Below are 15033 nucleotides of genomic sequence, written 5' to 3'. Positions count from 1 at the left end.
AATCATGTCTTCGGTCGAAGATGTTTCTTCTTCAATAAAGAAGAACGAGAGTCAACAGTCAGTGACTCCGGTGGTGTCTCCTTACACTTTGTCTAGCTCCGACAATTCTGGTTCCATGATCTCGTCGGTGCTGTTGAATGGTGAGAACTATAATGAATGGGCAACGGAGATGTTAAACACACTCCAAGCAAAACAAAAAATTGGTTTCATCAATGGGTCGATTCCTAAACCAGCTGGTGACGATCCCAATTTAGAGAATTGGTTGACGGTGAATTCTATGATCATCGGGTGGATAAGGACATCGATTGAACCAAAGGTGAAATCTACCGTGACCTTTATTGCGAACGCTCATCAACTGTGGTTGGACTTGAAACAGAGGTTCTCATTTGGGAATAAGGTTCGTATTTATCAAATCAAGAGTCAGCTCAGCGCATGTCGACAAGAAGGACAAGTCGTTGCTGATTACTATGGCAAGTTGTCTACTTTGTGGGAGGAATATCAAATTTATAAGCCTCTCACCGTTTGTTTGTGTGGTTTGTGCACCTGTGGAGCTACATCTGCACCAGCAAAAGAAAGAGAGGAAGAAAAGATTCATCAATTTTGTTTTGGGTCTTGATGAGTCCAGAGTTGGAGGACTTTGTGCTACCCTTATTGCCATGGATCCTCTTCCTTCTCTTGGTGAAGTGTATAGTAGAGTCATTCGCGAGGAGCAATGAATGTCTTCAACTCGTCTTCGTGAACAACGAGAAGAAACAGTTGGTTTTCTCGCTCGGTCTGATGCTTCTAGTGGAAGCAAACCTGAATCTCTTATTAGTAAATCTCGGTTCTCTTGCTCCCACTGTGGTCGTAGTGGTCATGAGAAACGAGATTGCTGGCAGCTCGTTGCCTTTCCGGACTGGTGGACGGAGAGGTCCGAGAAGATCAGTGCTGGTCGTGGTTCTGGTGGCAGAGGCAGAGGTCGTGGTACTAGCTACAACGTCAGCGGTCGCGGACGTGTTCATCCTGTTGCTGCACACGCTACTAGCTCCAACTCATCTGTTTTTTCTGAATTTACAGTAAAGCTTTTGCTGTAAGCATGGGAGANAAAAAAAAAAAAAATCTTTCTCAATTTCTTTGTTCGATCTCTTCTTTCTTAAAACTATTTTGGTTCCTTGCGTGAAAAGCAATCATGTCTTCGGTCGAAGATGTTTCTTCTTCAATAAAGAAGAACGAGAGTCAACAGTCAGTGACTCCGGTGGTGTCTCCTTACACTTTGTCTAGCTCCGACAATTCTGGTTCCATGATCTCGTCGGTGCTGTTGAATGGTGAGAACTATAATGAATGGGCAACGGAGATGTTAAACACACTCCAAGCAAAACAAAAAATTGGTTTCATCAATGGGTCGATTCCTAAACCAGCTGGTGACGATCCCAATTTAGAGAATTGGTTGACGGTGAATTCTATGATCATCGGGTGGATAAGGACATCGATTGAACCAAAGGTGAAATCTACCGTGACCTTTATTGCGAACGCTCATCAACTGTGGTTGGACTTGAAACAGAGGTTCTCATTTGGGAATAAGGTTCGTATTTATCAAATCAAGAGTCAGCTCAGCGCATGTCGACAAGAAGGACAAGTCGTTGCTGATTACTATGGCAAGTTGTCTACTTTGTGGGAGGAATATCAAATTTATAAGCCTCTCACCGTTTGTTTGTGTGGTTTGTGCACCTGTGGAGCTACATCTGCACCAGCAAAAGAAAGAGAGGAAGAAAAGATTCATCAATTTTGTTTTGGGTCTTGATGAGTCCAGAGTTGGAGGACTTTGTGCTACCCTTATTGCCATGGATCCTCTTCCTTCTCTTGGTGAAGTGTATAGTAGAGTCATTCGCGAGGAGCAATGAATGTCTTCAACTCGTCTTCGTGAACAACGAGAAGAAACAGTTGGTTTTCTCGCTCGGTCTGATGCTTCTAGTGGAAGCAAACCTGAATCTCTTATTAGTAAATCTCGGTTCTCTTGCTCCCACTGTGGTCGTAGTGGTCATGAGAAACGAGATTGCTGGCAGCTCGTTGCCTTTCCGGACTGGTGGACGGAGAGGTCCGAGAAGATCAGTGCTGGTCGTGGTTCTGGTGGCAGAGGCAGAGGTCGTGGTACTAGCTACAACGTCAGCGGTCGCGGACGTGTTCATCCTGTTGCTGCACACGCTACTAGCTCCAACTCATCTGTTTTTTCTGAATTTACAGTAAAGCTTTTGCTGTAAGCATGGGAGATTTTCCACTCTCCAAGGATGTCAAGTTGACAAATGTTCTTTTTGTGCCTTCACTCAACTACACATTGATTTCTGTTTCTAAGATCCTTAAACAAACAAAGTGTCTAGCCACGTTTTCTGACACTCTTTGTGTTTTGCAGGCTCGATTTTTGAACATTTTGATTGGAAGTGGTGAAGAGTGTGATAGTGTGTATTATCTTACGGATGTGGCTACAAAAAAGTTCCATATGGCAAGTGTGGCTACTGATCATGCTCTGTGGCATCGGCGTTTAGGACATCCTAGTTTTTCAGTTCTTTCGGCTTTACCTTTATTTTCTGGTTCTTCGTCTTCTGTTAGCTCAACGTCTTGTGACATATGTTTTAGAGCTAAACAAACAAGAGATGTTTTTTTGGATAGTCTTAATAAAACAACAGATTGTTTCTCAATGATTCATTGTGATTTTTGGGGACCATATCGCGTTCCTTCTTCTTGTGGTGCAGTATATTTTTGACAATTGTTGATGACTTCTCTCACGCGGTCTGGACGTTTCTCTTACTTGAGAAGTCTGAAGTGCGACGTGTTCTTACAAATTTCATGCAATACACGGAGAAACAGTTTGTTAAAGCTGTCAAGGTGGTTTGAACTGACAATGGGACAAAGTTCATGTGCTTTTCTTCTTATTTTCAAACTATTTGTGTTGTTCATCAGACGTCTTGTGTTGCCAAGCCTCAACAGAATGGGCGTGTTGAAAGAAAACATCACAAACTCAATGCTGTTAGGGCATTGTTATTCAGGCAAGTTTGCCCATCAAGTTCTGGGGGGAAGCCATTGTTACTGCGGCCTACTTGATCAATCATACGCTGTCATCTCTTCATTTCGGTCACAGTCCTTTTGAGTTACTTCATGGTTTTAAACCTACCTATGACCAGCTTCGACTTATTGGTCCTGCTTGCTACGTTCATCGTCTTGGTCGAGACAAAGATAAATTTGGCCAGTGTAGTCGTTTGTGTGTTTTTGTTGGATATTCATCTGGTAAGAAAGGTTGGAAGGTCTTTGATATTGAGAGGAATTAGGTTCTTGTGTCTCGGGATGTGATTTTCAGGAAGATTTTTTTCCTTATGCGTCTCCAGTTTCCTCATTGCCTCTTGTGTCGGACTCTCCATCGTCTGGTGATGATGATTGGTTGGTCTCTCCTTCGGATGTAAGGGGGAGCCCTGTTGCGACTCCTCCGATTTCTATTGTACAAGAGGTTTCTCCTGACAGTTCCTCATCACATGATTTAAGCGTTACTGCGGATACCGCTTCTCCTGACTCTGTTTCCTTTGATTTAGAGCCGATAGTTCCTGTTCCTATACCCTCCACTGTGGTTCCTGTTCCGGGTACGGTTGTTTCCTCTAGTCGTCCTGTTGATGACCAGACTATGTCTGCTACATTACCGGCTGTGCCGGCTCCTCCACAACGTCAAAGTCAGCGTTCTTCTAAGCCTCTTGCTCTGCTTAATGATTACATCCTTTACAACGTTACTTACACACCTTCATCCTCAAACACTCTTCCCGACTCCTCTTCATTGTCTTCGGCTTCGGTTCCAGGTATCTCTTTGTCTCCTTTGACTGATTATTTTGAGGATAACTTTACTCCCGCTCATCGTGTTTACCTTGCGGCTATCACTGACAATAATGAGCCTAAACATTTTAAAGAGGCTGTTCAATTCAAGGTTTGGAATGATGCAATGTCCAAGGAAGTTGATGCTCTTGAAGTCAACAAAACAGGGGACCTGGTTGATCTTCCTCCTAATAAAGTGGCTATTGGTGGTCAGTGGATTTATAAGACAAAGTATAATTCAGACGGCACTGTGGAACGTTATAAGGCTAGACTTGTTGGTCTTGGTAATAATCAGATTGAGGGGGAGGATTATAAAGAGACTTTTGCTCTTGTTGTTCATATGACAACGGTTCGCACTCTTCTTCGTCTTGTTGCGGCAAAGAATTGGGAGGTTTATCAGATGGATGTACACAATGCATTCTTACATGGGGATCTTGATGAGGAGGTCTATATAAAGCTTCCTCCAAGATTTCGTCATTCTCATCCAGGAAAAGTTTGGCGTCTCCATAAGTCCTTGTATGGTCTCGAACAGGCTCCTCGGTGTTGGTTCAAGAAGTTGTCTGATTCTCTTTTGCGGTTTGGCTTCTTCCAGTCTTATGAAGATTATTCACTCTTCTCCTATACTCGTAATAAAATAGAGATTTGTGTGCTTATATATGTTGATGATCCCATGATTTGTGGTAATGATGGATACATGCTTAAGAAGTTTAAAGATTATCTCAGCCGCTGTTTCTCCATGAAAGACTTGGGCAAGCTTAAGTATTTCCTTGGTCTTCAAGTCAGTTGTGGATCTGATGGTTTCTTTTTGACACAGTGTAAGTACGCTCTTGATATTGTTGCTGATAGTGGGGACCTTGCTTCGCGTCTTGTGTTTACTCCTTTGGAATAGAATCATCATCTCTAATCCCAAGTCGTAACAACGTTTAGTGGGTCGTTTGTTGTATTTGTTGCATACACGACCTGAGTTAAGCTACTTTGTCCATGTCTTGGCTCAGTTTATGCAGACACCATGGGAGGCTCACATGGAGGCGGCTTTACTCGTGGTCTGTTACCTAAGTGGCTTGCTTGGACATGGCATTTTGCTTAAGTCCTCTTCCGACTTAACCATTGATGTTTATTGTAATTCAGATTGGAGTTCATGTCTGCTTACACGATGGTCGCTTAGTGCTTATGTTGTCCTGATTGGTGGTTCCCCTGCTTCGTGGAAAACAAAGAAGCAAAAGACAGTTTTTCATTCTTCTGCGGAGGCCGAGTATCGGGCTATGTCTTTTGCTCTCAAGGAGATTAAGTGGCTTCGCAAGTTGTTAAAGGAATTGGGTATCGACCAAGCTGTGCCAGCTCGTTTGTTTTGCAATAGTAAAGCTGCTATTTATATTGCTACCAATCCTGTTTTTCATAAGCGCACCAAGCATATTGAAAATGATTGTCATGCCGTTCGTGATGCGGTTCGGGATGGTGTTATTGTCACACACCATGTTCGTACGACTGAGCAGCTTGTTGACATCTTTACGAAAGCACTTGGTCGCGATCAGTTTCACTTTATCTTGTCCACGTTGGGCGTTCGTGAGCTTCACAGTCCACCATGAGGGGGACTATTGTGGATAAGCTTGTATTGTGTGTTGTGTTTATCTTATTCTACTCAATAAGGTCTAGTTGTCCTGTTTTATCGGATCCAAAGTCTATCTAATGTATAGAGTCTCTTGTATAAATACTCTAGTTGGAGAATCAATAAAAGTTAAGTTGGTTTGATATCTAATTCTACGGTTTGAGGCTACTGGATACACAACCACACTAGCTACTAGCAGTTTTGGACAAGGATAAGTTATTGTTATATGATCCCAATACCAAATCTTATGGTTTTGGTAAGACATCGTTACTCTATGAAGGTGCTGTTTGTTATTTCCCGAGTTTGATCTCTATTTTGTAAGCTTGAAGTTTTAGCCTTCTAAGGAACAATGCTAAATGCTTAAGCAAAATATAAAAAAAAAAAATCATGTAGCGTAAACACGTATATATTGCATATATTATTCCAAGTTACACACTAAACAAAATGAGATTTGAACATCACATCAAACATCTTCACATAACACAAACTTGTTTGCTCCTGCCTTCACTACTATAGTTCTTACTCATCTAGCTTCACTTGTTGATCTGTGCCCCTTATACTATTTGACACAAGTTTTGGTAATCAAGCCCAGTAACATTTGCATAACATCAGCCAAAAAGAAAGATTGGTTCAGATCAAATGGTAACATCCTCCCAAAAGGTAACCGGAAGCTCTGGTGATACAGGCATGGTTGCAACGGATTGGAACTGTAACGAGAGAAGCAACATATGTAAGTATCAAAGAATAATGCCAGAAAAAATGATTTCAACATTGTAATGTTTAAGTACCTTATGGTGCTTGTATTTCTCCCTAACAGCTTGTAGAGCACCTCCTCTTCTGCTCAGATACAAGTCATGTATGATTCCAACACACACTTGTAGATCAGCCGCTTTGTACTTTGTGTATTCCTCTAGCATCTGATTCTGTTTACATCATCACAACCATAGGATAATTAGTGTCTCATTCTAAAAAGACTTGACTCAACATTTTAACTTGTAAGAGAGTGAGACATAAATGCTTACCCAAGGATGTTGTTTAGGACGGATGATGAACCGAGCTAGAAACACAGCAGAAGCAGCCAACATAGATGGCACAAACTTCACAGCTTTGTAATCTAAGATACTCAATTCTGATAGATAGCAACACAGAGGCTCTAGCTGCAAATGTGGCACTTTGAAATCTTCTTGTGCAACCCTTGTGAACCGTCTGCACAAACACATACAAAATCAGGACAATGAACCATACAAACCCAATACGTATTATCACCAAAAACACAATCCTAACCTCATAAAAGTATTGATGGTAGGCCTTCCTAACTCAAACTGAAGTGCAAGAAGTATATCAGCTTCCATCTTCACCACATCTTGTTTCGTAAAAGTATTATCCGTAATGTAACAGAAATCTTCCACTTTAGGAGGACTAATCTCTTCATACTTCCTATTAGTTTCCAATACCAAAAACCTCCATAAGCTTCCAAAACAAAGACAATGAGAAATAACAAAAGAGGGAAGAGATCAAAAGATGCTTACGAAGCAATAAGCATGGCAGAAACTCCCACAAGCTGAAGCCTTTGCTTGTTAACAGTCTTCAATGACAAGAACCTATCGATGTGTGAGACAGTGAGGTAAAGTGTCTCAGATCCAAGTTTGTACTCTTCAGCAACTTCAACTAACCAATCAACCAACACACCTCTCATGCTTGCTGTCACATCTTTCTGAACCTTTTCGATATAATCAGGTAAAGGTCTTTGCTTTGGCTTCACCTGAAAATTTCACAAACCCAATTGACAAAACTATTCAGATTAAACAATCATCAATCCCTAAGTACAAACACAGAGCAATTCAAACAAGATTTAATACCTCCAATTCACGAAGATACTGGTAGATGTCTCCGACATAAGGACCACACATTTGAGGATCATCAGATCTTGAATCAATGTCAGGTTGTGATTCTAGGTCAACAAGAACCGGAGCTGACTTCTTAATCTGATTCGATGGAGGTCTAAGACTCTTTTTTGGCTTCTGGGTTTCTCTAATCTGATTGAGATTAGCCAAGACATTGACATTAGAGCCATTAAGAAGCTCACCAAGCACAACTCTCTTCTTGCTGACCCGATCTTCATCCATACCCATCGAAGCTTTTCTCTTCGCGGCCGCTCTGGTGATCCTCACACAGATCTCTTGGTTTGTCATGGTTGAGATGGGATTGAAGAGAGAGATATCGAGAGAGGAAGAGAGAGAGAGATTGAGAGATTGAGATGAGATGAGTGGAAGAAGTGAAGGTGAGAAGGGGGAGAACAAAAAGGGGAGAACAAAAGCGCCATTTTGGTGAAGTTTTTTTCGGAGGTGGCGCCTCTGTTTTCTGTGTTTTGAGTTTTTTTGGGAGTCAAAACTGAAAATTTTTGGAGGAACCAACAAAATTATCTGAAATTTTTTTGTTTGGGCGGGCTTCTGTGTTTTTTTTTTTGGTTTTTAGATTTGTCCGAAATGTTTTTGACCGGTAAAGAAGAAAGATTGGATTTTTTTCGGAGGGTGGGTTCGATTGGAAACAAATCTCAGATTTTTTAAAATATTTTAAAATTGGTGTCCCTTCGGAGTTTGGTGACATCTCATTAAATTATAATTTTTAAAACTTTACTTAAAGATTTATATTTAATAATTCTATATAGTTTACAGAAAAATTATAGAATTACTTAAGGAAAGTTAATTCTTTTATTTAATAAAATTACTTAAATATGTAGATTTAAAATTCTATATCATTTATTGAGAAATGATAAAACTGTTTAAGTTAACTTTTTTTTGGTTGTCAAAAAAATTGGCCAACTTTACTTAAATAATTTTTTTGAAAAAATATTTAGATCTGTTAAATGTACATTTTTTCTTGAACTCATTAGGTTTTAGACATTTTTTCTAAGTAGTGATTGTTTAATTTTTTGAGTTGGCTAATTTATACTTTACAGTTGCATCCGCCTAAAATAAGACAGTTAATTTCTTAAAATATCACAATTATATTGATCTTGATCCTACCATGTTATAACTCGCTTTCGAGATATGTATAATGTAATTTCTAATAAATCTCTCTATATTGTGTCCAAAAACAATAATTCGAATGTAATAAAGGATGAAGGAATACATATCGTATATAGAGAAACAAACATATAGAAAATATCTCATGAATGAATCCAATTGAAAATGCTTTATGTTGAAGAAAGTGCTACAACGTTATATTAAAGGTAGAAGTAGTACAGCACGCTTCTTCTCTTCACTTGTTTATCAAACCATTAGATTGGGAAACGGTTATGTAATCTACTACTATCTTAGAGCACCTCCACTGACGAGTACTCTCAGAGATAATCTCAAATTTGGGATCCAAATTTAATTTAAAAACCCATTATTGATCCAAAAATGTTAAGTATCCGTTCTGTAGAAAGTATTTGGAGTAACCAATTAAAAACGATATGTGGCGATTTCTGATAAGATCTCAGGTAAATATAAAACTGTTTTTTATTCTTCTTTTTATTTTTTTCATTAATCGCGAGACAAACTCTCTTCTCTCTCGTTCCAAACGGCGAAAGCAAAGACGATTCGAGTCGTGATCGGAAAAACGAACCGATTCACGTCGATTCCCTTGAAGTTTCCGGCTAAAATCGGAGGTTTGTTGGTGGGGAAACGACGGTGGAGCTATCTTGTTGGCAACGAGACCGATGGCTTTACGATAGGCAACTCTTGGATTTGACGCTTCGGTTCTCACAGAGAAACGACGGCAGAGGTATCTGTTGGTGGGGTAACGACGGTGGAGCTTTCTTCCAAAGATTTGAAGGGGGGGGTTCGGACCACCGACTAACGAATCGGAGATGAGAAGGTTCGTCTTCTAATGTGTGAGTTGTTGCATGTTTTTTGTAATTCATCTCCGGTGGTCTTTATTTGTTAGGGTTTGGGATTAAGTCGATAAATTGTTAGAATTGTTAATGTTTTCTGTCGATTGGACTTATTATTAGAGGATTGGGAGATAAGTCTGATGTTAAATTGATTTTGAGATTTGGTTGGAGGGTTATGGGTTTCGGTTTATTCGATTGATGTTCAATTGAGTCTGATAATAGTTTGATGTTCTTATTATGTAATGTTTGTCTTTGTGTTATTGATTGTATAGTGAACCCGTTTGATGTTCTTATGAGTAGAGTGTAAGTAGAGTTTGATGTTATTATTATGTAATGTTTGTCTTTGTGTTATTGATTGTATAGTGAACCCGTTTGATGTTCTTATGAGTAGAGTTTGATGTTTTGTATAAATAAGTGTGTGATGTTTATGACTCTCTCATGTTTTGTGGGAGGTAATCATCAATGGGATACATCGGTGGAATGGTGAAGAGTGTTATGTTGATGCAGTGGACACAGCGGTTGCAAGCTATAACTTGAAAAGGTATGGTTTTATGTTTTATGTTTGTATAACTTAGTTAAACAATTGTGTGAAAAAGTGTCTAGTTTGAGTTTGTGTTTCTGTTTAACTCTAATATTGTTTGGGTTTTGTTTGAGATTGTGTTTGGTCAAGTGTTAAATAAATAAAAATCCCGTTTGTTGTGTGCTTTGATGTGTTGTTGTGTGGTTTTGTGTCAGTTTGTTTTTAAGTCTAGTTTGGTATCTCGCTACTAGTTGCTAAAGTGTTTTATGTTCTGTTTATTGCCAACCCGGTTTCATCAATATTTATAAAACACTGGGTACTTCCACAATAGTTCAAGATTTTCAATGTTCTCCTTTGTATCTATTGCTACATATTGTTTCAGATAGACTATTAGTACCTAGTAACTGATTTTGTCATATTCTCTTCTACTCTCCAATTACATCTCGTATCTTCCATTGGCACACATTTACGAACGAGCTAATCAGATCCTAACAGTGTACTTTGGTGTTGCTGTTAGATTCTACCAAGGGGTAAGAAACTGTTCTTTCTCATTGACCATGATAGACATATGCACCTGTGATCTGGTTTTTTCTTATACTATGCCTTTTTTCTATTGATTTGATTGGACAAACTTGGAGGACGGGTTCGTTTTATGACATCTGGTGCTTCACCTCTGTCTCCTGAAGTGATGGAATTTTTGAAAATGTAAGTTTATTACTTTTAAAGTTTTCACTTTCTTTGAATAGATAGGAAGAAGAACATCTTTGGTGTGAGTTTGGTTTGAGATTGGTGTGACTTTGGTTTGAGATTGGAGTTTGCTAAAGTGTTTTATGTTTGAGTTTGGTGTGAGTTTGGTTTGTTTTTAAGTCTAGTTTGGTATCAGTTTGCTAAAGTGTTTTATGTTTTCAAAACTCATTTATGTTTTTAAAATTTTGTATTGACTTTAACCATCAGCTTTTGGGATCAAATAACAGAAAGATATTTACTGAAAAGTTATTCTCTTGTCCAGTCATAGAGATATACTGAAAAGTATATCTCTTTTCTTCTAACCACTCATTACCTTTTTGCTCAATAACCTTTAGTTGTAAAACACACATCAGCCACACTCGATAAATATAAACGATCATTGTTTAACACTAACCTAAACTCTTAACATTATTCTCTCCAAACCTAAACACTCAGCATATCCTTTTCGGTTTCACTAGCCTAAAAAATGGATCCTAGCAACCCTTATTGTTTTTGGGATCAAAATTTTGTTGATCTTTTGAATTCTCAAAAAGACTCCAACTGTTCGGTTAATCCTATTCCTCCAAATTCTACCCAATCCTCTTAGACTATTCAGTTTAGTAACCGATTCTCTTCTCAGCCTTTAAACATTAGCCCTCCATTCTCTTCACAACCTCCTAACCAGACTCCGACATCTGAATCTGAAGACTGTTTCGAGGTTACGGCAGATGAGATTGATGAAGAAGGAGGCATAGGAATTAGGAAGTGATGGAGTGCAGAAGAGGATGTCCATCTAATAAGTGCTTGGTTAAACACAAGCAAAGATCCAGTGGTAAGCAACGAGCAGAGGAAATATATTTTCTGGAAGAGGGTTGCAGACTATTACAAAGCTCATGTTGGAGGAACCGGTTCAAACGCAAGAGAGACTTCACAATGTAAGGAAAGGTGGAATAAGATAAACCACCAAGGCAACAAGTTTGTTGAGTGTTACGCACAAGCGAGTACAAGAAGGAAAAGTGGAGAATCAGAAGATGTTGTTTTGAGAATGGCGTATTGAGTTTTACAAGAATGACATGGACAAGCCGTTTCTGCTAGGACATTGTTGGAGAGAACTGAAGAATGATCAAATATGGATCACAGAACGCCATGAGGAATGTGGCAATAAGCGGACTAAGCTTGCTTCTGAAGGAGAATTCGCAGCTACTTCGAGCAACGGTGGAGATGAGATGAGGCCTCCGGGGGTTAAAGCTGCCAAGAAGAAAGGAAAGAAACCAGCAGTTAGTAGTGATGTTCCGGATGGTTCTGTCGATAGGTTGGATAAGATAATAGCAATGAAGGATCAGGAAAAGGCGGCTAAAGAGAGGCATGGCAAAATGATATTGCTAGACAGCCTGCTTAACAAGAGTGAACTAACACCCGAAGAAGTACTACTTAGAGACAAACTCCTTGATCAAATGTTGACAAACATTTAGGTTTACCTCTTGTGTCTTTGCTATGTTCTCAATATTCTATCTTTTGGTTGTTTTGTTTTGTGTTTAACATAAACCTTAACTTTGTCATGTTTTGTGTTTAACTATACTTGTCTTCTTCTTTTTTTTCAGGTTTGACGGACGACATATGAAGCATATGAAGCAGTCTCGCTGGCATCTGAAGTGAAACATGTTGGTCGACATATGAAGCAAACTCGTTGTCTATATATGTATGATGTGTTGTGTATGTAACCCGTGAATGGGTGTTGTTTTTTTGTGCCATTCACGGGTATCTCAATGTTATGTATCTTGTTTAATAGTGGTCGACTTTTGCTTGTTTAAGGACTGTCACAACTTCACCAACCCGTGAATGTGTTTTGGGTTTATGTATTGTTTTGTAACCCGTGAATGGGTATAGACTGTGTTTGTAAGGTTATATATAGATCATTTGTCTTCTCTTCTTCATTTACAAGTTCATTCGATTCTTAGCATTTCTATAGTTTTTTTCCTTTCCATACAAACCCATTTCTCTCATCATCATTTCTTCTTATAAAGATTCTCTTATCAACATTTCTTCTTATAAACCTTTCCATTACCAAATAAACAAGTTTCCATAAACCTTTCCAAAAAAAAAAACATTTCCAATACAAAATAAACCCAACTTCCAATAAGCCTCACAGCTAAACCAATTTGACTAATAATGTCTAATTGGAGTTCTGATCATTAAGTTGATCAAATGGTAGAGGAGGAAGTTCATAGCATAGTGGACGAGATTCAGTACAACTACACTCAAGAGGAAGAACCACCAGCTCCAATATTCCAAAGAGTGCACATAAATAGAGACCGCGAAGAAGGCCACACTTGGCTATGGAATGATTATTTTGGTGAGAATCCGACTTACACTCCCGCTATGTTCCGCCGTCGCTTTAGAATGAACAAACCATTGTTCGAACGCATAGTCAGTACTATTGAGAATGGAGTCCCGTACTTCAGACAAAGGGGAAATGGTACTGGAAGGCTCGGTCTTTCTGCACTTCAAAAATGTTCTGCAGCTATCCGTATGATGGCATACGGGATGCGATGGATGAATATTTACTACTAGCTGAAACAACCGCACACAAATGCCTTGAAAATTTTGTAGACAGAGTTATCCATCTATTTGGAGACGTTTATCTCAGACGACCTACAACGGAAGACCTCCAAAGATTACTGCATATTGGAGAACAACGCGGTTTCCCCGGAATGGTAGGGAGCATAGATTGTATGCATTGAGAGTGGAAGAATTGTCCAACTGCATGGAAAGGACAATATTAACGTGGATCTGGAAAACCGATAATCGTACTAGAGGTAGTGGCATCCCAAGATTTATGGATTTGGCACGCATTTTTTGTACCACCGGATACGTTAAATGATATCAATGTTTTGGACCGCTCACCGGTCTTTGATGATATCCTTGAGTGCCGAGCTCCGAGAGTTACATACATTGTCAATGGACGGCAATACAATATGGCTTACTACCTCACTGACGGTATCTATCCCAACTGGGCGACTTTCTTCCAATCAGTTACACTTCCACGTGGCCGAAAAGCAAAACTCTTTGCTCAATGTCAAGAAGCATGCCGGAAAGATGTAGAGCGTGCATTTGGAGTCTTGCAAGCTCGATTTGCGATCGTGAAGAATCCCGCACTTTTTTTGGATAAAAGGAAAATAGGGAAAATAATGAGAGCATGCATTATATTGCATAACATGATAGTGGAAGACGAACGACATACCTACAATTTCTACGAACCATCGGAGTTCCATCACAGAGAAGGAAGCAGAACTTCTCATGTTGATCTATCGTATTCTACAGATAGACAAACAAATCTACATAATTTGATGGGCATTCGAAATGACGTTCATGATCCACAAATGCATGATCGATTGAAAAAAAACTTGATTGAGCATATTTAGCAAAAATTTGATACAATCCAATAAATCTTCTTCCGAATTTTGTATAATATGTTTAATATTTCTTATTTTAAATTTCTGTTTAATATTCCTAAATTTGTAATATTTAATTGTTTTATATTTTATGTAAAAAATTATTATTTAAATGATTGAACAACCTAAGTGAGTTTCTCTAGTGGAAGATTGATTTTGATCTTAAGTTTCTAAGTGAATTGCTTTAATTAGTTTAGTATTAATTATATAATTAATTAAGATCTTAAGTTAGGAGATGGTCTTAGCCCACTAAAAGATCATAGTGTACCTCGGATCACCTTTTGACCAGACTGGTAACTAAATCTTTACTCCTCATATCTATTCGGTTTTCTATACTTACCTATTCATACCATCTCTAATTAATTTGATACTAGATAGTTTTCTAAACAAAAATCTATCATCTATATGAAATTAAACATTCGGTGGATTTTAAAAGAAAAAATTGAATAGTGGCAAGGTGTCTATTGTTTCATCTCTTTTGCTAAGCCAAAGTTCCTTTTTTCCCCTGTAAACTAATAAAAGATACAAAATGGGATCAAATCTTTACAATTGTAAGAAAACATTCTGGAAGTTAACATTACTCACCGTTTGCGGGAAAACATTCAGGCAATTTTTAACAATTTTTCAATTATTTATTTTTAATAATTTTGTTGAACTCTTCAAAAAAACCTTCGTTAAGTGATGTTTTCAAATTTTAAAATTCTACTCATCATTATTATATGGGACAATGAAGGAAAACAACGTATAAGTTGAATCCTCTTCAAAGTTTTATACCTAACTAATGTCGATCTATTAAATCCTTATTTTCACATCTTCACGAAATATTTATTTATTAGTATATGAATTTAATTTATAAACGGAAAAAATATTTATATTTACTGTATTTTTTTTTCCAACGAATGTTTCAAATTTCAAATATTTCCTATATATTTTTTTTCATACTATTACTACGACCGAACCAACTAATAAATGTGTCCGTAAAGCAAACCAACCTCACGTCTTCGATATAGATACAGTTCATCAC

The 15033-nt window shown here is 38.3% G+C and overlaps 3 protein-coding genes across 3 annotated transcripts; 2 read left to right on the top strand and 1 right to left on the bottom strand.

Annotated features, from left to right (window-relative positions):
* Positions 1881 to 4717, top strand: LOC104779171. The gene is made up of 6 exons (XM_010503552.1): positions 1881 to 2219; positions 2387 to 2589; positions 2727 to 2859; positions 2935 to 3020; positions 3156 to 3258; positions 3329 to 4717. The coding sequence occupies exons 1-6, from the start codon at positions 1881 to 1883 to the stop codon at positions 4715 to 4717; spliced, it is 2253 nt and encodes a 750-aa protein (XP_010501854.1).
* On the bottom strand, positions 5825 to 7816 carry LOC104777653 (cyclin-A3-2-like). The gene is made up of 6 exons (XM_010501938.2): positions 7294 to 7816; positions 6964 to 7196; positions 6719 to 6871; positions 6457 to 6640; positions 6223 to 6357; positions 5825 to 6141 (listed from the first exon to the last, which is right to left on the bottom strand). The coding sequence occupies exons 1-6, from the start codon at positions 7624 to 7626 to the stop codon at positions 6070 to 6072; spliced, it is 1110 nt and encodes a 369-aa protein (XP_010500240.1). The 5' UTR covers positions 7627 to 7816; the 3' UTR covers positions 5825 to 6069.
* LOC104779170 lies at positions 12763 to 13128 on the top strand. Its single transcript, XM_010503551.1, has one exon. It carries the CDS (start codon positions 12763 to 12765, stop codon positions 13126 to 13128), a length of 366 nt encoding a protein of 121 aa, XP_010501853.1.

The sequence above is a fragment of the Camelina sativa genome, chromosome 3 (assembly GCF_000633955.1).
Source record: "Camelina sativa cultivar DH55 chromosome 3, Cs, whole genome shotgun sequence".
Lineage (NCBI taxonomy): Eukaryota > Viridiplantae > Streptophyta > Magnoliopsida > Brassicales > Brassicaceae > Camelina > Camelina sativa.
Note: the sequence above shows the minus strand (reverse complement) of the source record. Positions and strands in the feature narration are given on the sequence as shown.

Excerpts from the sequence above, each read along its gene's own strand:
- LOC104779171 (XM_010503552.1), top strand. The coding sequence starts at position 1,881 with ATGTCTTCAACTCGTCTTCGTGAACAACGAGAAGAAACAGTTGGTTTT. Across the intron at positions 2,220-2,386 it reads CTGTTTTTTCTGAATTTACA|GCTCGATTTTTGAACATTTT; the intron begins GTAAAGCTTTTG and ends TGTGTTTTGCAG. Across the intron at positions 3,259-3,328 it reads TTTTGTTGGATATTCATCTG|GAAGATTTTTTTCCTTATGC; the intron begins GTAAGAAAGGTT and ends TGTGATTTTCAG.
- LOC104777653 (XM_010501938.2), bottom strand. The coding sequence starts at position 7,626 with ATGACAAACCAAGAGATCTGTGTGAGGATCACCAGAGCGGCCGCGAAG. Across the intron at positions 6,358-6,456 it reads GTCCTAAACAACATCCTTGG|AATCAGATGCTAGAGGAATA; the intron begins GTAAGCATTTAT and ends TGATGTAAACAG. Across the intron at positions 6,142-6,222 it reads AGAAATACAAGCACCATAAG|TTCCAATCCGTTGCAACCAT; the intron begins GTACTTAAACAT and ends CTCTCGTTACAG.
- LOC104779170 (XM_010503551.1), top strand. The coding sequence starts at position 12,763 with ATGGTAGAGGAGGAAGTTCATAGCATAGTGGACGAGATTCAGTACAAC.